This window comes from Pseudopodoces humilis, chromosome 5 (assembly GCF_049639895.1).
Source record: "Pseudopodoces humilis isolate 2021_Gansu_Grassland_sample_001 chromosome 5, ASM4963989v1, whole genome shotgun sequence".
Taxonomy (NCBI): domain Eukaryota; kingdom Metazoa; phylum Chordata; class Aves; order Passeriformes; family Paridae; genus Pseudopodoces; species Pseudopodoces humilis.
Genome location: NC_142204.1, coordinates 26,542,491 through 26,566,635, shown reverse-complemented (window position 1 = coordinate 26,566,635; position 24,145 = coordinate 26,542,491). Strand labels below are relative to the sequence as shown.

Here is a 24,145-nt window from a genome sequence, read left to right as displayed (position 1 = left end):
GGCGCTCCGAGGCGCTTCTCCGCCTCTCTCCCGGCTGACCGGAGACAAACTACGGGGAACCGCACCGTGCCCACCCCCATTCCCCCTCCGAAGAGCCGAGGAGCCCTGAGCAGTGCCTCAGTACCCCGAGGAGTTCCGCTTTCGCAGCGATTTCCTGCGGCGAACGGGAAGGAATTTACACCGACGCACGGGATTTTTTTGCTTTTTTACTTTATGAGATGTGCCGCGGTGAGCTCCGCTGCAATGCTGCTGTGCGCTGGCGAAAAACAAAGCAAAAAATGTTAACGGGTTCACCTAAAAGGTACTGCAAAGAGAAAAAACAAAGCTTAAATTCAGCACGAGTTACACGAAAACTGAATTAATGAAATGAAGTGAGTTCCAGCTCATTTTGTGAAAACTTGGGTGGCTCTTAAAAGAGCCGTTGGGTTTATCTGCAAGGCAGATGGGTTTTTTCCGCACCATTTACTTCTTCTTGGGAGCTGCCTTCTTTGCCTTGGCTGCTTTCGGCTTGGCCGCCTTGGGCTTGGCTGCTTTGGGCTTCACCGCCTTCGCCTTAGCCGGGCTCTTCACTGCTGCTCCTGCTTTTTTGGGCTTGGCAGCCTTTGTCGCCTTCTTGGGGCTCTTTGCTGCCTTCTTGACTGCGGCGGCCGCCGGCTTCTTAGCTTTCTTGGGGCTCTTCTTCGCCGCCGCCGCCTTCTTGGGCTTCTTGGCAGCGCTGGCGGGCTTCTTAGCCGCCGGCTTCTTCGGCTTGGCAGCAGCAGCTTTTTTCTTGGGGGCTTTTTCCTTTACGTCTCCTGGCTTCTTGCTGAGGCGGAAGGAGCCGGAGGCGCCGGTGCCCTTGGTCTGCACCAGGACGCCCTTGCTGACGAGGCTCTTGATGCCCAGCTTGATGCGGCTGTTACTTTTTTCCACATCGTAGCCGCCGGCGGCCAGCGCCTTCTTGAGCGCGGCGAGGGAGAGCCCCTTGCGCTCCTTGGAGGCGGACACGGCCTTGGTGATGAGCTCGGTGACGCTGGGCCCCGCGGGCTTGCGGGCTTTCGAGCCGCTCGCCGCCTTCTTCGGCTTCTTAGCGGCGGCAGCTTTGGCCGGGGCCGGGGCGGCGGCGGCGACATCGGGAGCGGCGGCGGGAGCGGTCTCGGCCATGACGGCTCTGGGTCGATCCGGACGAACAATGGGAGCGGAGCCGCCGCCGCCCCCTTTTATAGCAGCGCCGCGCGCTCTGATTGGTGCGCGCCGCTCCGCTCCGCCGCCCGCCGCCGCTCCCGTTGTGTTTCTTCCAGCTCCAAAAAGGACTTTTTCTCTCCGAAATTTAGCGCCGATGCACCCCGTTTGTTTTCGGGAGGGACGGGGGGAGTCTGTTCTACAAGTTAATGGAGTTTCCCGTTAGAATGAGCAGAAATGAGGGAAATGCGACCGCTGAAACTCGGCGGCGGGCAGCCGCGAAGACCTCGGCGTAGAGAAACCTTCGGTTTAAATTTTAAATTAAAATTTTACCGTGAGCTAAATGGGCACAATTGCCATGAAATCTTGTTCTTTAGAAGGTTCTTTACAGAACAGGTAAGAAACCGGAGGGTTTGAACCTTTGGTCTCAGAGTAAATGGGTGTTAAATCCGAGGAAGTAACACAGTTTCAGCCCCTGGTCCCGGACGCTGATGCAGCGCTGACTCCCTCGGCTGAGCCGCTTCCCTCCGAAATCAGCCCGCTCGGCCTCTGTCCAGCAGTCACTGCTGCTTTTTGGGGACAGGTTTGTGCTTTAGCAGCCTCTGTGAAAGCCGATGTACTTTCCTTATACTTTGGTATTTCAGTGAAATAAAGCACCGACGTGCCCCTCTCAAGACTGATGTTCCTGTCATTTCGTTCTCAATATAAATTTAATGATGTAGCTTTTGTCTGTTAAATTCGAAATCAGGATAACTGCAATTACAGTAGATCTGCTTTTTTGTGTTAATACTTACAGCAATTGTTCAACTTTGCCTCGTAATTAATTAAAATTGATTGGGAAGCAGAAGCTGGAGTGTATTGAATTTTGAATTTTAGGGATAGTTAAACATGAAAATTATTCTTTTGAGGGTATATTGAGTAGCCAGGACACTTAAAGCAAAACTGATTTCTCGGTTTCAGTGAATGAATGCTGATTGTATAAGTTTTTATCTTTGATAACACCATCTGGTGATTCACCACTTTGCTACTTTCAGAAGAGAAGAACCTACACCTTACCGAGAGGATTCCTGCCCAGCGAAGTGGCAGCTCGATATTACAAGCAATGGATGGAATCTCTTTTTTTTTCTTTTTTTTTTCTCTCTTTTTCTTCGTTTTCAATGCAATGCTTCTTCTATTGAAATTCCAAGCAGTTAACAGCCTGCCTGCAATAGTATTGTGTTTGTACCTTCCATATCCGGGCTATCATCAGCTCCTAAAAACTTGTGAGCAGCTACATTCAGAGCTAAAAGCAGGTGTGAAAGGGTGAATGAAATGTCGGTAAAACAGAGTGCCTTCTGTTTAACAGCGTGAAAATAAAGAAATGCACTGACTTGTTCTTTTCTTATTACCCATGTTTAATTGAAAAATCTAAACTGCTACATTCAGAGGAAATACTAGATGTATTCTTGTAATTTGTAATACCTTTTTTTTTCTCTGCTTGAAAATAAATGCTGAAAAACTACAGCTTAGTGAGGTCTCCCTTAGAAAATATATCAAACAAAGGTCAATGTATGTTTTGGATGATCTGGCTGCAATAACGAGCACATCAAAACTGCAGAATGTTGTATTGTTTCTTAATTAAACGCAGAAATGGGAAAATACATTTAATTCTCATTTTATCTCTTATTTCCTGTAGTGGGGGAGGATTAAGGCCTTCTGACACTACTGAACACTATCAGAATGCTGAGAATATTTTTTTCTAAACTAGTAGTAGTAACCACATAGCCAAGGTTAGAGTTCAAAACCTCCCAGAGGCACCAGTGCTAAAATTCATAGTTCTCTAGTCCCTTGATATTTGCATGTGAGTGGTTACTTTGTGTCAAGGTATTTACATTTAGTGGCAGCTTTCTGTCAACTGCCTGGGCTTGTACAAGAAATATTGTCATGTTTATCAATCCTTGAAAGACTTGGTAATCCTTTTATTTCTTCCTACTTCTTTATGGCAGAAAGGAATTCTGAGATTCTTCAAAATATAAACAGGACATTAGTATTTATGTTTATTTTCATTATTTTTATTGCATATGGATTTACTTAGAAACTGGAAGGTGTTCAGAGATTTGATTCTAGTCTCTCAAGCTTATCTTTCCTTCATGTAAGATATTACTGAGCCTTGGAGATTGTCTCTACCCACTATGAGAGATTGATAGTATGGGGCAGTGGATGCTCCTAGGAAATGATCCATTATGAACTCCTATTCAGTGGAGACCAAAACAAAAGTGGGCATAAACTGGAAGACAGGATGGGCAGACCTGACTACTGATGCAAGTCAGAGATAATTTGCCTGACTTTTTTCCTTCAGCTATGTTTTGCTTTTGGAAATTCAAGTATAATAGCCTGGAGTCATACAAGTATTTGTATTCTAACCCAGTAAATGGGTTTTAATTTCTCAGCCACTGTAGAATAAAATTTATTTTTTCAGCCACTATAAAAGGAACCCCAAAAAGGGAACTTGTGCTCAACACTGCAAGTTGGTGCATTTACATATGTACAACAGAAAGGTTTCCCAAGGCTTTGATACTCCATCATTTCTTCACATAGAAGCTGCATTTGGGTATCATCACTCTGTTCACCTTCCCCACATTTTTAAAACCAGCAATAGTCAATAGAAACACTGAAATATTTTAGTAAAATATCACTGTTTTCCTTCCAGGGAAAGAACATGTTTATTAATTAGCACAGACCTTTACAGAGATTGTACTCAGAATTCTTTTTGAAGGATAATAGAGGAAAAAACAGAAAACAGAAAAAATTAACCATTGTGAAGTAGGCTTATGTTCTGCATCAAAATCACACACAGGCTGTGAAATAATTCAACTTTATGCAGAGTGCTTACAGAAATTAGACATCTACCCTTGGTCCTGTTCCAAAGATGAATAGGGGAGGTAGTAACAAATGATTGGCATTAAAACATAGGCAAACAAATTTCAAAGCTGATGCCTAGCACATGTGTTCTAATGTAAAATAAAAAATGAATCCCTGCTCCTTCTGCTTAAAAGAGTGATAGGCTCTGTGCCTACTGACATTTATTTTTCTAAATTATTAGTAAAGTCATAGTGTCTGGTAACAAATGTTGATTTGGTATTTTCATTACCCCACCCTAAAGGTGTAGCACTCAAATTCTTCACCAAGTGTTGTGGCTTCCATAATGGTGAGACTCAGAGCTCACAGGTAGTGCAATCTTATTTTATTTATCTGATAATTTCTGGTATAGGCCAAGGCTCATGGTGAGATATGTACTTCAGAATGTTAAATAAGTCTGTATTCCACATTTGATAGACATATAAATTTTATTTCTTTTTTTCACATGCAATTGAACATGCCTGATTTTCAGGAAATAAAATAATTTCTAAATTACAGAAATTAAAATTCACACCATTCAAATACAGATGGAAACTATCACTGTCTTTCAACCTTTGTCCACTAATGCTTTTGAGATGACAGAAATCCTCTTGCTCAGCATGCAGAAATACAAATGGATTGTATGTATCTGCACAAGCAGACAAAGTTTTCATGCAGTGTAGTGAGGGAAGTCAAGGATGTTCACAAAATTTCTAACCTATGTAGATTTTTTTTTTTCTTCTGTACGGCAAAATCAGTTCATGAAGCTCCATTGATACCAGTGAACTGAATTTGTATTACTGTGTAACAGACCAGACTCTGGGGGTTACTTTAGACGACACTCCAGGTCTTTCTGCACTGAATGGAATGTTTCAAAATTTATTAAACCAATGGTGTAGTTTTAGCACAATGTATCTTGCATTGTAACATTAAAACGTACAGGACTTTTTTCCCTTACAGTTTCTGGTAAACTAACTTAGAATATCAATTCTCCCACCTAAAAAAAAGACATTCCTCCTTTATTTCTGATGTTCCTTTTATCTTAATACTGCTGCATTAAAATCTCTTTACTGAGCATTCACAAAAGAGGAATATTTATTTTTAACCTAATGCTGTAAATTGCAGATGAATGAAGCAAAACTTCCAAGAGAACTTTAATCTAGCCTTCAGCACCTGGAATTTTGAGTAAATAACCACAATTCAGGGAAAAGTGGGTCCCTGCTGCTTTGCAGCTTTGTGAAGATTTTAACCCTTGCACATGAAAGAAGATTGTCAGGTAGATTCTCCAGCATGCACTGAAGTAGATAAAAAGGGGGAAGATAACCAGATGGCCCATAAGTAAATGAAAATGTTATTCAAGAAAGTGCTAAATAGAAATAGAGTTAGAGTGAGCTTGAAAACCTTTCTTTATAAGGTTCTACATATCTGTAAACATTTATGGGCATAGAAAGGCCTAAGCAGCCATTTCACAGTGATTTCTGCTGTTTCCTGCTGTTGGGATTCAGTTTACAGCTGACATGATTACATTTTATGTACTCAGTGCTGGTCCTCACTGTTGAAATACAAAGAAATCAACTTATTATTTTCAACACACAAAACAAAATAAATTCCACATAAAATGATATTTTCATGTTGATTTTCTGAAATAAAAAAAACAAAAAACAAACCAAGCCAAAAATAAACCACGCAAAAAACCAAACACTGCCAAACCCTTCAGAAAAACACAACACCCCACAAAAAAATAAAAACACATCTAGGAAAATCTAAAAGGGGGAAATAAATTAAGAGAAACTGTAGGAAATTCTTTCAGAATTTTCATGACTAATTGACAGAATACCTGCCAAGGTTAGCCTGAGGCTTTATAAATTTAATCATTTGTTATTCTAGGATATATAGATGCATTCACATAAAATGATGTTTAAAATGGTTCCAGTGCATATGTAGACCCAAACCCCTTATCTTAAAAAAAGGATAAAGGCTAATGAAGTGGACATACACTTTTCTATCAATTATTTCCACTGTACCAGGTTAAGTTTCTTCAAAAGTACTGTTATAGAGGTTCCCAGTATATGGTACCCAGCAAAACAAGAACAAAGGATTAAGAGGATTTAGTGCTACTCACAAAGGGAAATGAAACAAAATCAAATCATGACATCAGTGTCCACTCTTGGAAAAAAAATAGTACACAAAATATATAGGCTATTTATACCCAGATTTGACAGGCAAAAGAAAAAATAAAATTGTTCTATAGGTAAAACACCATAGTAAGGTAAAAAATATTTGTTGTAAATCCGACAGACCAACAACAATAAGAAGACAAATATTTTTCAAACAGTTGTGCCATCTGGTAGAAAAAGCGATGTGACAACGTTAGAAGAAAATGGCATGAGGCGCATCAGGTGGTAGGAGAGAATAAGGCGAGGTTCAGGATATCAACTCCTAACGCTTTTCGGGTACACTGCAATGGGAGAGCGCTGCACCAACACACGCTAAAGGCTCATGGAGTCGGCACAGCCGGCCCAAGCCCAGCGGAAGGGCTGCAGCCCGAGGAGGAAAAACTGGATACACCGAGCCCGCATCGACTCGACCGCAGGGACCTGCTCAAAACTTTATAGACAGGTGAGGGGTGGCCACCCCCAGGAGGGGAAGAAGCAGGGAAAAGCGTTTTAGGGAAACCGAGAGGCTGCGGAAGAGCGAGCGAGGCCGGTGGGGCAGAGGCGGAGGCGGGAGCGGAGCCGGCGGCGGGGCCCGGGGAGGAGGCGGCGAGCGGCGAAAGGGGCGGAGGCGCAGGCCCGGCCCCCGCCCGCCGAGCCCGCCCCTGCTCCCAACCAGGTCGGACCGCAGCGCATAAAGGCGGCGGCGGGAGCGCCGCTGGCTCAGAGCGGCAGCAGCAGCAGCGGTTCCATCATGTCCGGTCGAGGCAAGGGCGGCAAGGGGCTCGGCAAAGGAGGCGCCAAGCGGCACCGTAAGGTGCTGCGTGACAACATCCAGGGCATTACCAAGCCGGCCATCCGCCGCCTGGCTCGGCGCGGCGGCGTCAAGCGCATCTCGGGGCTCATCTACGAGGAGACGCGCGGCGTGCTCAAGGTGTTCCTGGAGAACGTGATCCGCGACGCCGTCACCTACACGGAGCACGCCAAGAGGAAGACGGTCACCGCCATGGACGTGGTGTACGCCCTCAAGCGCCAGGGCCGCACTCTGTACGGTTTCGGCGGCTAAAGCCTTGTGCTCGTACTGGACCATCTCGACAAGAACCCAAAGGCTCTTTTAAGAGCCACCCACTTACTCTTTTAAAAGAGCTCAATTGCTGTGTTTCTAGATTCTGTTACTGGTAGTTTTGTTCCTGATTCTCTCTCCCTTAGTGCAGTAGTCCTAACTGCTGTTTCGGGCAGGTCGGGCTGCTGTTCCTCAGCGCCCTTTTGGAGAGGGAAAAACCCCGCACAGGGCCAACGATTAAGCTATCCAGCCCATGCCAAAATTCAGGGAAACTTACACACCAATAATGCTCCGCATTATCGTTTTCTCTATTTCTCGCCCCTGTCTGAAAAGAACCGAGGATCCCATAAGCAAAGCTGTGGAGGAGGCTCCACACATTCCCTCGCGCGTGGCCGGGGCAGCGCAAACTGACCAGGGAAGTGAGGGGGGGCGGGGAGGGAGGGAGCGGCGTAGGGTGGGTTCAGCACCGCGAGGTTCCCAAAAGCCCGCGCAGGCCACGAATGGCTCCGGGAGGTTCCCCGCTCTCCTCCTCCCGCGCTCGGCTCCTTCCACAGCAGCTCCCAAGCGCCGGGAACAGAGCGCTCCCACTGATCCTGGCCCAGGACGGTAACGGAACCCAGCAGAACCGGCTCGGGTTGCCCACAGCAACCACACACCAAACCACACGAGCTCCCCAAGACAAACACGGGGGGCCTTTCCCCTCCCCACCCCACCGCCCGGCACCAGCTCTGTAGCGTCTCAAGCTCTTTCTCGAGGTCGTGGGTGGCTCTGAAAAGAGCCTTTGGGTTTCGCTTCTGGGCACGGGACGCTTCCCCCGCCTGCTTTACTTGCTCTTGGCCTTGTGACTCTCAGTCTTCTTGGGCAGCAGCACGGCCTGGATGTTGGGCAGCACGCCGCCCTGCGCGATGGTCACCTTGCCCAGCAGCTTGTTGAGCTCCTCGTCGTTGCGGATGGCGAGCTGCAGGTGGCGGGGGATGATGCGCGTCTTCTTGTTGTCGCGGGCCGCGTTACCCGCCAGCTCCAGGATCTCGGCCGTCAGGTACTCCAGCACGGCCGCCAGGTACACCGGGGCGCCGGCGCCCACGCGCTCCGCGTAGTTGCCCTTGCGCAGCAGCCGGTGCACGCGGCCCACGGGGAACTGCAGCCCGGCCCGCGACGAGCGCGACTTGGCCTTGGCGCGCGCCTTCCCGCCCTGCTTCCCGCGCCCGGACATCTCGCCTCACTCGCTCGCTCGAAACACAAACTGCACGCCGCTCAGTGACCGCCCTCAGCCCTCCGCCCTTATATCCCCTCCCTTCGCGCCGACACCGCCTCCTGATAGGCCGAGGCGCCCATCTGGGCACGCGCGGCCCAATGGCGCAGCGAATCTCACGCTGACCAATCGCGAGGGGCGCAGCGCCGAGAGGCTCCGCCCGCGCTCTCCCCGCGGCCAATGACGGGCAGGGACGGCCGCGCCTCGGCTCCCGGCCCCGCCCACCAGGACCGGTCGCTCCCCCGCAGCCGCCGCCCCGGCCGCTGCCGCTGCTGCCCGGACCGGCGGGGCCGCGATGCCCCGTCCCGCACCGTGTTTGCTCTCTCCTGTGTTTTATTATGTTTTTAAAGGCCGCCGGGCTGCACAGTGCGGATCGCCACGGCCGAGCCGAGGAAATAGAGGAGGAAACAGCCGGGAGTTGTCAGTGTGCGGGAAAAGGGGGACGGGTGGGACACAGGGTTTGACAAAGAAATAGATATTTGTTTCTCGGCGGATATTTCTCCTCGGCTATTTCGACCGCTCCTAACACTATTTCGATCCTTTTTTCCAGCTTAGAAAGAATAATATATTTTTACGAATGGGAAAAGCATAACCCTTTCTTTCACTTATACCCTATGGGTAAAGTATACAAAGAGCTACACTATGTCCACCCCATTAGTTTTCATCTATTCAGTTTAGTTCTTTAGTGTCCCTCGAAACCTATTGCAAACATAATAGTGTTACAGCTCTTTTTATTGTGCACGTAGTGGCTCTTAAAAGAGCCTTTGTGTTCGTTAAAATACTTCAAAAGAGATGGTAGCGTTCTGACAAAAGCTTATGCGCGCTCTCCGCGGATGCGGCGGGCCAGCTGGATGTCCTTGGGCATGATGGTGACGCGCTTGGCGTGGATGGCGCACAGGTTGGTGTCCTCGAAGAGCCCCACCAGGTAAGCCTCGCTGGCCTCCTGCAGCGCCATGACGGCCGAGCTCTGGAAGCGCAGGTCCGTCTTGAAGTCCTGCGCGATCTCGCGCACCAGGCGCTGGAAGGGCAGCTTGCGGATCAGCAGCTCCGTGGACTTCTGGTAGCGCCGGATCTCGCGCAGCGCCACCGTGCCGGGCCGGTAGCGGTGCGGCTTCTTGACGCCGCCCGTGGCCGGCGCGCTCTTGCGGGCAGCCTTGGTGGCCAGCTGCTTGCGGGGCGCCTTCCCGCCCGTCGACTTACGCGCTGTCTGCTTCGTGCGCGCCATCGCTCCTCAGAAAAGCTCTCAGATAGGCACTACCAACAGCAGTAATAACTTGCTTGTGTTCGGGGAGTATTTATAGCACCGGTGCCTTCTCTGATAGGCTGACGGATACGGGCTCCGTTTCATTGGTGGATTCAAATTTTAAAGTTCCCGCCCTTGTGAGATCCCGCTTACCCTTTTCAACCTTGCTTCTGACTGAATGCTTGGTGTTCTTGTATAAAACCATCACGTATATTGTAATTGCTTGCGGAACCGCTAAGACTTAGGCTTGTTATTATCTGACAAAATTTAAAATCACTGTTAAACCACGTAAAGCTTAAAGCTTTTTTACATTATGGAAGCTTATAATTGCATCTACCTTAATAGCTCACTTTATCACTTCTTAAGTGTGAAAATTTTGCTATTATTCTACAGGATATATTTGTTTATGGATAGCAAGGACAAATATTTCCTGGAAAGTATTTATATTTTAGTTTAGATACGTTGAACTACCAGAGAAATTTTTTAAGCGTAACGAGAAAAAAATCGTATTTGAAAATTTCTACTTAAGATACAAAATTAAAAAGGGATATTAAGTAAAGTAACATGAGCCCAAGAATGAAAACCCTTTAGAGCTGTTGGGTATTATTGACAGGTCACTGATCTGTAAACTTTTTCAAGTCGTTGTGGAACAAAGGGGTATGGCTAGGAGTAAAATCTTGTAACCAAAGGTTTAGATGCATTTTAGGTTTTAAGTGAAGAACACCTGTTTAAATAACGTCCCGCTAAAAACATGGGAGGGAACTGCTGGCTTGTCAGTCCCTGTGTCCCACCCGTCCCCCTTTTCCCGCACACTGACAACTCCCGGCTGTTTCCTCCTCTATTTCCTCGGCTCGGCCGTGGCGATCCGCACTGTGCAGCCCGGCGGCCTTTAAAAACATAATAAAACACAGGAGAGAGCAAACACGGTGCGGGACGGGGCATCGCGGCCCCGCCGGTCCGGGCAGCAGCGGCAGCGGCCGGGGCGGCGGCTGCGGGGGAGCGACCGGTCCTGGTGGGCGGGGCCGGGAGCCGAGGCGCGGCCGTCCCTGCCCGTCATTGGCCGCGGGGAGAGCGCGGGCGGAGCCTCTCGGCGCTGCGCCCCTCGCGATTGGTCAGCGTGAGATTCGCTGCGCCATTGGGCCGCGCGTGCCCAGATGGGCGCCTCGGCCTATCAGGAGGCGGTGTCGGCGCGAAGGGAGGGGATATAAGGGCGGAGGGCTGAGGGCGGTCACTGAGCGGCGTGCAGTTTGTGTTTCGAGCGAGCGAGTGAGGCGAGATGTCCGGGCGCGGGAAGCAGGGCGGGAAGGCGCGCGCCAAGGCCAAGTCGCGCTCGTCGCGGGCCGGGCTGCAGTTCCCCGTGGGCCGCGTGCACCGGCTGCTGCGCAAGGGCAACTACGCGGAGCGCGTGGGCGCCGGCGCCCCGGTGTACCTGGCGGCCGTGCTGGAGTACCTGACGGCCGAGATCCTGGAGCTGGCGGGTAACGCGGCCCGCGACAACAAGAAGACGCGCATCATCCCCCGCCACCTGCAGCTCGCCATCCGCAACGACGAGGAGCTCAACAAGCTGCTGGGCAAGGTGACCATCGCGCAGGGCGGCGTGCTGCCCAACATCCAGGCCGTGCTGCTGCCCAAGAAGACTGAGAGTCACAAGGCCAAGAGCAAGTAAAGCAGGCGGGGGAAGCGTCCCGTGCCCAGAAGCGAAACCCAAAGGCTCTTTTCAGAGCCACCCACGACCTCGAGAAAGAGCTTGAGACGCTACAGAGCTGGTGCCGGGCGGTGGGGAGGGGAGGGGAGGGGAAAGGCCCCCGTGTTTGTCTTGGGGAGCTCGTGTGGTTTGGTGTGTGGTTGCTGTGGGCAACCCGAGCCGGTTCTGTTGGGCTCCGTTACCGTCCTGGGCCAGGATCAGTGGGAGCGCTCTGTTCCCGGCGCTTGGGAGCTGCTGTGGAAGGAGCCGAGCGCGGGAGGAGGAGAGCGGGGAACCTCCCGGAGCCATTCGTGGCCTGCGCGGGCTTTTGGGAACCTCGCGGTGCTGAACCCACCCTACGCCGCTCCCTCCCTCCCCGCCCCCCCTCACTTCCCTGGTCAGTTTGCGCTGCCCCGGCCACGCGCGAGGGAATGTGTGGAGCCTCCTCCACAGCTTTGCTTATGGGATCCTCGGTTCTTTTCAGACAGGGGCGAGAAATAGAGAAAACGATAATGCGGAGCATTATTGGTGTGTAAGTTTCCCTGAATTTTGGCATGGGCTGGATAGCTTAATCGTTGGCCCTGTGCGGGGTTTTTCCCTCTCCAAAAGGGCGCTGAGGAACAGCAGCCCGACCTGCCCGAAACAGCAGTTAGGACTACTGCACTAAGGGAGAGAGAATCAGGAACGAAACTACCAGTAACAGAATCTAGAAACACAGCAATTGAGCTCTTTTAAAAGAGTAAGTGGGTGGCTCTTAAAAGAGCCTTTGGGTTCTTGTCGAGATGGTCCAGTACGAGCACAAGGCTTTAGCCGCCGAAGCCGTAGAGAGTGCGGCCCTGGCGCTTGAGGGCGTACACCACGTCCATGGCGGTGACCGTCTTCCTCTTGGCGTGCTCCGTGTAGGTGACGGCGTCGCGGATCACGTTCTCCAGGAACACCTTGAGCACGCCGCGCGTCTCCTCGTAGATGAGCCCCGAGATGCGCTTGACGCCGCCGCGCCGAGCCAGGCGGCGGATGGCCGGCTTGGTGATGCCCTGGATGTTGTCACGCAGCACTTTGCGGTGCCGCTTGGCGCCTCCTTTGCCGAGCCCCTTGCCGCCCTTGCCTCGACCGGACATGATGGAACCGCTGCTGCTGCTACCGCTGCCGCTCTGAGCCAGCGGCGCTCCCGCCGCCGCCTTTATGCGCTGCGGTCCGACCTGGTTGGGAGCAGGGGCGGGCTCGGCGGGCGGGGGCCGGGCCTGCGCCTCCGCCCCTTTCGCCGCTCGCCGCCTCCTCCCCGGGCCCCGCCGCCGGCTCCGCTCCCGCCTCCGCCTCTGCCCCACCGGCCTCGCTCGCTCTTCCGCAGCCTCTCGGTTTCCCTAAAACGCTTTTCCCTGCTCGCTCCCTCCCCTGTGGTCGCGGTGGGAATGTAGAAACACATTTTTTTCCCTGATCGGGCGGCAGTGTCCTTGCGCAGGGCCCTGGATGTCTTTCGGGCGCCGCGCACGGTTGTTACGGCCGTGCTGACCATAGATTGTTACTTCTGAGGTTCCATTTAGGCATTCCATATAATGAGGACCATCTGATAAACGTAAGGTTTCTTTGGTTAGTTTCACGACCTTAGGGTCGTATTTATCTTCTATACCATGAACCGTGAGGAAAACTATTCCCAAGTGCTCACCTCAGATCAAAAGGAAACGTTTGTTTTCCTTAAACCTGGCTACATCTGACTCTAAGAGTATTGTATCATTGGGAAATTTGCACAGGAATGTTTCAGTAATGAACTGAAGACCCTTTATTTTCTATCCTACTGTTTCCAGTGTTTGCTTCCCATTCACCCTTTATTTTCTGTCTCTAGTGCTTGCTTCATGTTAAATTCTGGACATCGAGCTGATATACAAAAACCATTACATTTGCATCAGATAATTATTTCTAACTGGATTAAAATTATTAACATATACCACATGCACAACAAAAATGTCTGTGCCAGCTGTGTTCATGTGTAACCCCATGTTTTCAACATCTTGTCACAATCCTGAAGGGATACTTTTTCTTTCATGTAATATGTTTTCTTTTCACTAGTGTGTGTTGCAAGTGATGACATTTCTCTTTGTTATGGTGGTATAAGTTCATGACTCTGAAAATCAGTCATTATGGCTTTTCCATCTATGCCTCATTTCTGTTGGCTATGCCTGCAGTCCTCCATTTGTAGTTCAGGACCTACTGTGTCTAGGAAATTAACATAATTCCAATATGGAGAATTTGCTGTGCTCATCATGGCCAAATACACACGTCATTACTCACAGAGAGAGAGGAAAGTCCTTGAAGGTGAAGGGCTCTGAAAGATCTCTGTGAACTCTGGCAACCCTTTTTCTCATTGACTGGCATTTTTTTCTGCCTTAATCACAGTGACTCCAGGTTACAGGTTAAGTCTGAAAAAATGATGGGGTCAAAAAATAGAATGGTGAAATTGAAATAATTGTTTCACTGAATCTTTAAGCTCAGATATTATATATAAGAATGTCTTAGCCTAGCCCTGAAGACCTATGAGGTTTTTTTATCTCATCATTTATAAAACTTGCCATTCCCTCTGTTCCACGTGTATTACCTTCATCTCTGCAGGGAAGAGTACTGAGTTCACTGTCTTTGCTGTGGGCAGTTTGTTCCATTTCATGCATGTTTTCCAGCAGCATTTTACAGGCACATACTGAAGACAGCTAACCACATATTACTGGAATTCTCCACTATGACAGGGATACAGCCCATGTAGCCCGTGTCCATCACTCATTTGTCCATCTACTACTCCCACTCACCTATTCCTCAAGATTTTGATTTGTAATGCTAAAGCAAATTCAAAAACATGAAAAATGTTTTGTCTTGGGAAAGCAACTGCTACACAAAGAAGAAAAATCCATTTGCAGCTCCCGATTTCATCCCTGTCCTACAACATCCCCTCTGACTCAACAAGTCTCTGGCCTATAAAGTACTAAAATCTAGAGGACCACTTTGATGAGATTATCAGCTATTATTCTTACCCTCTTTATTTACTAGCCTCTGTCACAGGTATGATATTGGTCCAAAAAGAACTTTCCTGTTAATTACTAATTTCTTCAAGTGTTATAATTATGTCTCCAGCATGCAATTCAAAGAGAACAGAATCTCAAGGCTCATGTCCTGCTCATAACACCCCTTAGTTTCTCCCCACTCTGGATCTCTGCTTATATTACTAACTTAAGAAAGTTCTGCTACTACACTGTATATTTTTCTGACCTCTCACAGGCTTATAGCTTTCTTTGTAGCTTCTACTGGTCCAAATACTAACCTAATAAAGCTTATGTGTCCCTTTAGTTGGAAAGGACCATAAGTGGATGACTCTGCTAACCAAGGGGAAGGTAAAAACAAAACCAAAACCAACCCAAAAGACCCAAACAAAACCATAAACTAAAGCTAAGACTATTTACCATGAAGGGAAATTAAGCACATGTGGTAAAATGAAAATAATATAAATCTAATCTCAAACAGACTTGAAGATAAAGAACCTGTTTTTTTCATTAGTGTTAAGTACAAACAAAAATTCCTGTCTTCATCCACTGATGTGGCTGACAGTGATAACCCTTGAAAGCCTTGCTATGTACTCAAGCATGCCAAGACCTGTTTTCTTCCAAAGAATTAATAAAACAAGAATAGATTTCAATTTTTCTTCCACTTAGGTTTTCCTTCTATTTCTTTTTTTTTCTTTCTTCCTTTATTTTTATCCAAGTGATTTTTTTTTTATTAAAAAGACCATGCCTTAGATTTGGACTATTAACATTAGAACTACTCAAATGTTCCCTTTATTGATCACCAGCTCTTTCTCAACAGCTTCGAGCAATTTCAGCTATTAAGTTTCCTTGCACATGTCTCACTGCAGTTTGAGCAAATCCAAACCCCAGCAGGTTTCTCTTTACTTACCACCTCTATACAGCTGGATGTCTGCTGATCCCTGCTCCTAGCTGCTCAGTGCTGGCCTTCTGTGCTAGTCTTGTTAACTATGCAATTAAATGTCAGATGTTGCAAACTATTAACCTAAACAGCATACAAAAGTTAAAGCTGTTACTTTATTCCCTATTTCAAAATCAAATCAACAAAATCTTTATGGCATTTTCAGTTCCAAAGCAGGAAAATATGTGTGCCAGAAAGAACAAGGTTTAGTTTAAATACATTCATTATGGAAGCAAATCTTTTCTGGGACCAAGCCAATTTGCAGGCAAAATAGATGAAGTATATTCTTCCTGAATGTGCCCAAACCATATATATATATATATATATATAGTCTCACAAGCCTGTGAAGCCAGATGCCTGACTTCTTCACTGTATGACAGCAGAAGTGACAAGTTACTGACCTCATTAATATATTGCCAGGAAAATCAGGGAGCAGCCAGCACTTCCAGTGTCCCTGGCAATCCAGAGAACATATTGACCTGAGGCAGAGCTACTCTGGCAACAGACCATGGACTGTAGAAGCATGAACTACAGCACAACACACGGTGAACAACTCTTCAAAACCTTTCTCTTCCCTTCTATGGGAAAACAGCCTATACAGTGAGCTCCCAAATGCTAACATGCAATACTCCTGCTCTAAAAAGATGGCACAAACAGCCTTGTCTAGAGCCAGTGCCTGCTTCAGCTTTACACCTCTGACAAATAACAGGAAGGCAGCACCACTTAAGGAGAGCACCTTCGTGTGGTGTGTTCCACAGCGCTCTGGCTCTTAGCCTCCAATGTGCCTACTGTCAGTGCCTGTGAGGCCAAAAAATGAGTTGCCTGCCAACCCAAATTTACCTGGAAGGGTGTCACATCAGCGTCTGAGGTGTCAACAGCCAGGAAGAGAGCAGACTGCAGACCAGCTGTGCATGCACAATGCGTCCAAGGACGCTTTGTCCCTCCATCGGCTCCAAACACGTTTCTGGCTGGAGTGGGAAGTGACATTTAGATTCATCACATTGCTCCCTCCCGCGTACCAGAAGTCACAGACAGCACTGCCACACAAGCAGGAAAGTGTGGAGGGCAGAAAATATACAGAAGTGCTGCAGTGTTGAGGGGAGGAAGAGTGAGCTGCTCAGCATCACTCCATGTGATCTGCTCACCAGTCGGAGCAGCCAGGATTCTGTGCTGATGGAGAGGATGCTATGAAAAGACAGCGTGGTGTCCCCTTTCCTTGGTGGACTTCACTACTAAATGCAGGCCAAAGCTAGGCACTCTTAATTCAGGAGGAGACAATTTCTTCAGGGAGTCATAGCTGCTGCAGCTTCTGTTAATTTTGCTCACTGTTCAGGGACAGTTTGTCTAAGGGCCTGAGGTGTCCTCAATCTCCTGTCGATGAAAACATTCAAACAATGCCAGGGTGGTCCAGCACACAATTTTCCAAGTAGCTTGGATTAGTTTTAGAAGATCAAATTACTCTGAGATAGAAATAATTATATTCTTTGATATTTGACTGTGGACCTTTTAATTGTGTGTGAAAAAAGTAAAAAATGCATTAAGCTAATAAACACACACAGAGTAAAGAACAAAGTCCGTATGTTTTTCATCATTAGCTGCTCTCAGAAAGGTTTTGGCCCCCTGCATTTTTGCTGACTATATTTTTTTTTGCTTTCCCAGGAAGGATTTCCTTCCCAGTGCCTCCTAACTAGATCCAGGTTTCAGACTATAGATTTTCAATTGCCAAATTACATGCCAAGGCAATGAAGAAGGGAGGATACAACAACCCTTAACCAAGGGTATGGGGAGGAGTGTACAACATTCCAGGAAGCTGAGTCTGGGGACAGTCATCTCTTGCCCTGCCCTATTTGTTCTGCTCCCTATAGATGCTCACCCATACCCTGAATTTAAAAGGCTTTATATGACCTCATGATACTTAGGGGCCCTAGAAGCAGTAGCAGCAGACACATTAGTATTATGTAGGCAGAGGCTTGTTCTGCTGAGCTGCAACAAGTTTGTAGTTTGGTAGGTCTCACTTTAAAATTCCTTAGCTAAGTGTTAAAAGTTGCTAAACTGTGCTGGCTGGTTGGATCACACAAGTGTTATTACATTTGAAACTCAGATGAAAGATGATGTCACTGAGGGCAAGTAAGGCATGGGTGTAACACTGTAATAGGAGTATAATCACGGTTGCAGGGAGCATTTATGCCTTCTTCATGTGGAACGTGTATGTGGGAATGCAGCACATAATGTAAAGGCCCTCACCTAAATCTCACTGGAAATTGCCATCTGAAGCAAGGAGAGGGGCTCTGGTGTAACAGCTGTGCTTCCTCCAGCTGTCTAAGAATGACTGACCACAGCACTGAGCTACAGCAGGCAGAGCAGCCCAGTAGCCACATTTGTGTGGCTGGCTCTCATGCTAATGCCTCCCAACAAAATTGCTTGGGAACAGCTACTGTGCAACCTCTCCTTAATGCAGACATACCTAAATATAACCCACAGCTTATTTTCATAGGAACAAGTATTGGCAGGTCCTAAACTGCAGATGGGAACGCTTGATAGTTCTCAGGTGTAGTGCCAGCCCTTGGCTGTGGTTCCTCTGCTTCCTTGCTTATGGCAGGAGGTCTTAATGATAACTGCAAAAGTCAGACAGATTTGGGTATCCAAAGGGAAGCAACTTGCAGGGAGGGCTCAGATTGCAGGTTTGTGATGAAGTGTGGCCTGCTGGGGTGCCCAGAAGGTGAGAAGGAGTGAAGTAATTAGGATGAAGTAGACCTTACAGTGGTGCCTTCTCCAGAAGCATCTCTGGAGATCCAGATATTACTTTCCTTCTCTTATTAAATAATGAATTCTGCCTTCCTCAAGTCTCACTGGGAAAACCAAACTGCATGTAGCATTCTATGTAGTCTCTTCTCGATGATATTTTTCCAAAATATCCTATATGTAAAACAGGATTATATTTCTTCTTCACTTGCTCAGCTGGAGGTAAAACCACTTCTGCCTTTTAGGTAATCTTTCCCCACATTGTTTTCTCTGCCTGAGTACATCTGTTCATTGTTTTTTAACTATCTGTTCTGACTGCAGAGCAGCTCTTTTTAAAATTGCCAAATACACCTTAACTTTCCAAAATATTGTTATTGCATGTATTTCTTTCAAACAAAGAAGAATATGTGTTCCAAGCAGCAATTCTACATCAGTAAAATTGGTTTATCTCTTCAATGCAAAACCATAAAATAAAGAGAAAACATAGCTTCTCTGTCATTAAATTTCTGAAGTTAATTCAGTTTAACTTACTAGATTATAAGTGGAGACCAGAAGCTGACATATATATGCTTAGCAGTCCTTTTTGGAAATGAGGAAAGGGTAGCAGCTGCTGGGAGAAAAGCCAGGCAGAAAACTGGGATAGTGACCATTTTAGCCACCTCAATTTTGCCACCAGCAAATGTGAATGAAGCCTCTGTGCAGCCACAAATGAGAGCTGGAATATTTACCTTTCTTTCAGTGGAGATTACTGAAGTGAATGAGTTCAAAATAACAAGAATAAGCAAAAAGGAAATTTTCATTTTGCTGACATGTCACTCACAGTCTGTGCTTTTCCTGTGTCTATATGCAATGAAGCCCCTAGGCAACTGCTAAATTTCATATCTTCCCAGCAATTGCTACCTTCATACACTAAGCAGCCAAATAAATGTAAAGGTTAATTCATAGTTTTACATATAGAAAATAAAGGCTGCAAAACATTTTACTTCCATTTGGCAGTATATGAAGGTATATCTGCAATACCCACATCCACTCCATTTAATCCCTGTATCTTCACCTTGTCTTACATAGTGTTGCCAAACAGGACCTTGAAAGTCACAATTTGATTAGCTCTTCTCAATTATTTTCCAGTTAAAGCAATACAGAGCTCAGGTGCAGTTTTACTGAACCTTTTTTATGGTATTTTATCATTATGGGGTGGAGGTCACAATTTTTCGCTTCATTGCATTTATTCACAATTTCACATTCCCTAAACCACAATTTTACAGCAAGCTAAATCTCTCATCTTATATATTTTAGCATTTATAAAACAGCCCTAATAAATGAAACCATGACACAAAAATAGAATTATAACTACATACTCATGCAGTCTGAATTACTGGTTGCTAATATGTACTTAAATACTGTATTCAGATATGTTATATCAGCCAATACAAAAGGGCTTGCTGTAGTGTAGTCTTTGTGATTCCTAAACAACTACAAAAGGCAATGGATAATATACTTTTTTTTTCCACAATCAGTTACAGATTAATGAAATATTAATCCAGAGCTCTGTTCTGTTCAGCATATTACACCATCTTCCAGCAGGTATCAGTATTGATTGAGTCCTTCCTAGTTCTTTAGGAATGACCTACGGCCTACCTCTCCCCTTGTTAAAACTCAGGTTATCACAAAGTGCTCTAGTTTCTGTCATAAAAGTATTTCCTTATTCCAGTGATTGCTGTAAAATGCACATGTAATAATTAGGTGGGTTTTATTTAGAGTGAGAAGAGGATTCAGAATTTAGAGGCTTTAGCTAAACCTTTGTGTAGCCATATTGTGTGAGGCACATTAAAAAACCCAAACAGTAACATGGTTTAAAATTCTACTACTTTTAAAGAAAATATAAAAGAAGATAATATTATTTGGTAATGAAGAGCATGATTACTAAACTGCAATGCTAGTCCTTGCAAATCTTAAATTACCAGAGATAAAGATAACTTCCATAAACAACAGAAGTTTAGGAGATTGCTTTCTTTTACAAAGCTGCAGTTTTGTAACCTAAGGTTTTAAATGACTGTATACTTCAAAATAAAATGGAACACGGTAAGCAAATAGCTTGATTTACTTAATAATAGATAGAAAAATTCGTATGGAAAACAAACAAAAAGAAAACACCCCACATAGGGCAGCAGAGTAACTTTGCCTCCCTTGTACTGAAATTCCAGGAAGACAAAATAAACCAACCGTATGTTCATAAAGCTCCAGATAATAACAAAATCGCTTATGTTTCTATAAAAAACGGAATAGGAGGTTGTACGAGACACTATTTCACTAGACTTTAGCGTTTTAGTAGGTAAAACACATGGTCAAAGGAACCGGTTCTTAATCCATATTCAGAGCTGAAAAAGGAGTTTGTGTTACTTCCTCCTCTTCAAAATCAATTTAAACTTTCGAAATAGCTTCAAATCGTCAGATTTCAACTTCGACCCCAAGAAAACCCTCTAAAGAATAAGACTGAGTCGTTGCTGTGGCATTTATGTCAAAAGGAAATTTTTAATTTGCAAGGAAAAACAAAAGTTTCTCCCTTCAGAGGTCTCTCCAGCAGCAGCACACGGGATTTATCGCCTCTCCTTTAACTCAAATCGCGTGTTTGCCGCAGGAAACTCTCCCGAACGCAAGTACCTGCTCTTCTCCCCCCTCACCGGGGAAATCGGGCGATTTGGTGGCAGAAATTCCGAGGAAAATACACTTTTGTTAGTCCAAAGAAACACAAATCGAGCACACCGAAGGGCTCCCCGGCCGTGCAGCGGGGCGGGCTCTGCAAGCCACCAATCACCGCGCGGCTCCGCTCTAAAAATACGAGCATCTGACCCGGGCCAGCCCAATTGTGTTCGCCCGCTCCGCAGAGGAAGTCGCCGCGATGTCCGAGACCGCTCCCACCGCCGCCCCCGATGCGCCCGCGCCGGGCGCCAAGGCCGCCGCCAAGAAGCCGAAGAAGGCGGCGAGCGGCTCCAAAGCCCGCAAGCCCGCGGGGCCCAGCGTCACCGAGCTCATCACCAAGGCCGTGTCCGCCTCCAAGGAGCGCAAGGGGCTCTCCCTCGCCGCGCTCAAGAAGGCGCTGGCCGCCGGCGGCTACGATGTGGAGAAGAACAACAGCCGCATCAAGCTGGGGCTCAAGAGCCTCGTCAGCAAGGGCACCCTGGTGCAGACCAAGGGCACCGGCGCCTCCGGCTCTTTTCGTCTGAACAAGAAACCAGGAGAAGTAAAAGAAAAAGCCCCCAAGAAGAGAGCAGCTGCGGCCAAGCCGAAGAAGCCGGCGGCTAAGAAGCCCGCCAGCGCTGCCAAGAAGCCCAAGAAGGCGGCGGCGGTGAAGAAGAGCCCCAAAAAGGCGAAGAAGCCGGCGGCTGCAGCTGCCAAGAAAGCGGCCAAGAGTCCCAAGAAAGCCGCAAAGGCAGGCCGCCCCAAGAAGGCAGCGAAGAGCCCGGCTAAGGCGAAGGCGGTGAAGCCCAAAGCGGCCAAGCCCAAGGCGGCCAAACCCAAAGCGGCCAAGGCAAAGAAGGCGGCGCCCAAAAAGAAGTAAATTGTACCTGGAGAGTTTTGTTCTACATACTTTGTTATCCAACGGCTCTTTTAAGAGCCACCCACACTTTCCCTAAAGGAGCTGATGCACCGAGGTCGTCCGTAACCTGCAGCAAGGGTCCACCAATTCGTAAGTCGCCAAGAGATCAATTGTGTCTTGTGTTTTTTGTTCCCTAGCATTACCGAAAGAGAGCCTAAAGAACGCGGTAGAGCGCGGCGGCTTTAGGGAAGTGTAGACTTTTGTCTTTCCTCCGGGTGATTACTTTGACTACCGAGAAACGATGTTTTGTAATGATTTGATACAAAAAAATCGGATGTATGTTTTTTTTTTAAATATATATTTTTTAACAAAATAATGCAATTGCCAGGCACGCTACTACTGAGCCACGTCTAATCTATTGAATTTCTTATAAAGTATCTCCGTAAATGCCTTTGTCTCTTTGGGGGGAGGAAGGGAGGGTTTCTTCACTGACACAAAAATAGCCCGGATCTCTCCCAGTCCTTTTGTTCCCGATGAGAGCTTTAAGTGTTGAAAAAGCCCGCCCTGCTCAAGGATTGGCCAGCGGAAATCCCGGCCCGCTGCCCTTCCCCCTCCCTTCCCCGAAGAACGATTACGCCTCTTATCGCTGGAACTGTATCAGCCACTCGGAGAAGAAAGAGGCGGAAAAGGGGGGAGGGACAGGAACTCTCAACGAACAGTGTCCCCTATGTTCTCCGAAAGATCTCAAACGGAAAATATCTCATACCTGGAAGAACTTGCATGGGGAGGAGGACGTTTTGGCACGATTTTGTTAACGAAAATATGGAAAACGTCGCTACTACATCCAACCAAAAATAAAAAATAAGTTAAAACACGGGTTGAGTAGTTAATACAAAAGGGCTTTCACTGTCGTTTAGATAACTCAGCTCTCTTAGGACCTTGTGGGTGGCTCTGAAAAGAGCCTTTGGGTTTCTCTGGTTGAAGGTCTGCAGCCTTTATTCTTCGGTGCTCACTTGGCTTTAGCCTTGTGGCTGTCGGTCTTCTTGGGCAGCAGCACGGCCTGGATGTTGGGCAGCACGCCACCCTGCGCGATGGTCACCTTGCCCAGCAGCTTGTTGAGCTCCTCGTCGTTGCGGATGGCGAGCTGCAGGTGGCGGGGGATGATGCGCGTCTTCTTGTTGTCGCGGGCCGCGTTGCCCGCCAGCTCCAGGATCTCGGCCGTCAGGTACTCCAGCACGGCCGCCAGGTACACCGGGGCGCCGGCGCCCACGCGCTCCGCGTAGTTGCCCTTGCGCAGCAGCCGGTGCACGCGGCCCACGGGGAACTGCAGCCCGGCCCGCGACGAGCGCGACTTGGCCTTGGCGCGCGCCTTCCCGCCCTGCTTCCCGCGCCCGGACATCTCGCCTCACTCGCTCGCTCCCCGCGGACAGGAACGCACAGCACAGCGGAGCAGGCACTCGGCGCTCCCCAGCTCCGCTCTCGCTTTACTCTCTCGTCCCTTCGCTGATAGGCTGAGAAGTAGGTCTTGTACAGGGAGCCAATGAGAAGGCGAATCCAATTCTGACCAATCAAACGCGAGTGCTTGGGAGCGATGACATCTTTTTCTAGATTTGACCAATGAGGGTGCGCGCGGTCAATGCCGCTCATTTGCATAGAGCAGCTATAAATAAATGGCGCACAGCCGCGCTCCTCACTTCTGCTCTGGGTTGGTCTCCGAGCACTTCCGTGTTTCCGGGATTCAAACCATTGCTGCCATGCCCGAGCCGGCCAAGTCCGCCCCCGCGCCCAAGAAGGGCTCCAAGAAGGCGGTGACCAAGACGCAGAAGAAAGGCGACAAGAAGCGCAAGAAGAGCCGCAAGGAGAGCTACTCCATCTACGTGTACAAAGTGCTGAAGCAGGTGCACCCCGACACGGGCATCTCGTCCAAGGCCATGGGCATCATGAACTCCTTCGTGAACGACATCTTCGAGCGCATCGCCGGCGAGGCGTCGCGCCTGGCGCACTACAACAAGCGCTCCACCATCACGTCGCGGGAGATCCAGACGGCCGTGCGGCTGCTGCTGCCCGGCGAGCTGGCCAAGCACGCCGTGTCCGAGGGCACCAAGGCTGTCACCAAGTACACCAGCTCCAAGTAAACGCCTGCTCAAAATACCATTTAACCCAAAGGCTCTTTTAAGAGCCACCCACATTTTCAATAAAAGAGCTGTATAGTCAAGTAAGAAACCGTAGAGTTATTGTGCAATCCTTAACTTAAACGGTTTTTTTGGTTTGGGTTTATTTTCGTTTTTCAAGGTTTTTGGGTTTTAGAGGCTGTCTAATTATTGTTAAAATTATTAGTTATTTTCATAAAATACTACTCTGCGTTTGCTGCATTAATGAACATTTACTAACTGAAATGTATCTGTAAATGGTTTTATATTGCTGGGGGTATTGGGTTCTTTTTTAAGGTGGTGCTTTCCTTAATTTATG

General features: G+C 47.7%; 9 protein-coding genes across 9 annotated transcripts; 4 read left to right on the top strand and 5 right to left on the bottom strand.

Annotated features, from left to right (window-relative positions):
- Positions 1-176: 176 nt before the first annotated feature.
- Positions 177-1,149, bottom strand: LOC102111694 (histone H1.01). Its single transcript, XM_088055387.1, has one exon. It carries the CDS (start codon positions 1,141-1,143, stop codon positions 463-465), a length of 681 nt encoding a protein of 226 aa, XP_087911513.1. The 5' UTR covers positions 1,144-1,149; the 3' UTR covers positions 177-462.
- A 5,779-nt stretch (positions 1,150-6,928) lies between these two features.
- On the top strand, positions 6,929-7,319 carry LOC148184310 (histone H4). Its single transcript, XM_088055472.1, has one exon. The coding sequence runs from the start codon at positions 6,946-6,948 to the stop codon at positions 7,255-7,257; it is 312 nt and encodes a 103-aa protein (XP_087911598.1). The 5' UTR covers positions 6,929-6,945; the 3' UTR covers positions 7,258-7,319.
- Positions 7,320-8,001: 682 nt separating this feature from the next.
- On the bottom strand, positions 8,002-8,495 carry LOC148184309 (histone H2A type 2-C). The gene has a single exon (XM_088055168.1). It carries the CDS (start codon positions 8,465-8,467, stop codon positions 8,078-8,080), a length of 390 nt encoding a protein of 129 aa, XP_087911294.1. The 5' UTR covers positions 8,468-8,495; the 3' UTR covers positions 8,002-8,077.
- Positions 8,496-9,283: 788 nt separating this feature from the next.
- On the bottom strand, positions 9,284-9,752 carry LOC102100682 (histone H3). Its single transcript, XM_005527726.3, has one exon. It carries the CDS (start codon positions 9,729-9,731, stop codon positions 9,321-9,323), a length of 411 nt encoding a protein of 136 aa, XP_005527783.3. The 5' UTR covers positions 9,732-9,752; the 3' UTR covers positions 9,284-9,320.
- Positions 9,753-10,997: 1,245 nt separating this feature from the next.
- On the top strand, positions 10,998-11,483 carry LOC102100496 (histone H2A type 2-C). Its single transcript, XM_005527725.3, has one exon. The coding sequence runs from the start codon at positions 11,026-11,028 to the stop codon at positions 11,413-11,415; it is 390 nt and encodes a 129-aa protein (XP_005527782.1). The 5' UTR covers positions 10,998-11,025; the 3' UTR covers positions 11,416-11,483.
- A 374-nt stretch (positions 11,484-11,857) lies between these two features.
- Positions 11,858-12,571, bottom strand: LOC148184308 (histone H4). Its single transcript, XM_088055488.1, has one exon. It carries the CDS (start codon positions 12,549-12,551, stop codon positions 12,240-12,242), a length of 312 nt encoding a protein of 103 aa, XP_087911614.1. The 5' UTR covers positions 12,552-12,571; the 3' UTR covers positions 11,858-12,239.
- An 8,447-nt stretch (positions 12,572-21,018) lies between these two features.
- LOC102099095 (histone H1.01) lies at positions 21,019-22,550 on the top strand. The gene has a single exon (XM_005527717.3). It carries the CDS (start codon positions 21,038-21,040, stop codon positions 21,695-21,697), a length of 660 nt encoding a protein of 219 aa, XP_005527774.1. The 5' UTR covers positions 21,019-21,037; the 3' UTR covers positions 21,698-22,550.
- A 125-nt stretch (positions 22,551-22,675) lies between these two features.
- On the bottom strand, positions 22,676-23,095 carry LOC102099276 (histone H2A-IV). Its single transcript, XM_005527718.3, has one exon. The coding sequence runs from the start codon at positions 23,073-23,075 to the stop codon at positions 22,686-22,688; it is 390 nt and encodes a 129-aa protein (XP_005527775.1). The 5' UTR covers positions 23,076-23,095; the 3' UTR covers positions 22,676-22,685.
- Positions 23,096-23,341: 246 nt separating this feature from the next.
- Positions 23,342-23,899, top strand: LOC102099458 (histone H2B 1/2/3/4/6-like). The gene has a single exon (XM_005527719.3). It carries the CDS (start codon positions 23,347-23,349, stop codon positions 23,809-23,811), a length of 465 nt encoding a protein of 154 aa, XP_005527776.2. The 5' UTR covers positions 23,342-23,346; the 3' UTR covers positions 23,812-23,899.
- The last annotated feature ends 246 nt before the right edge of the window (positions 23,900-24,145 follow it).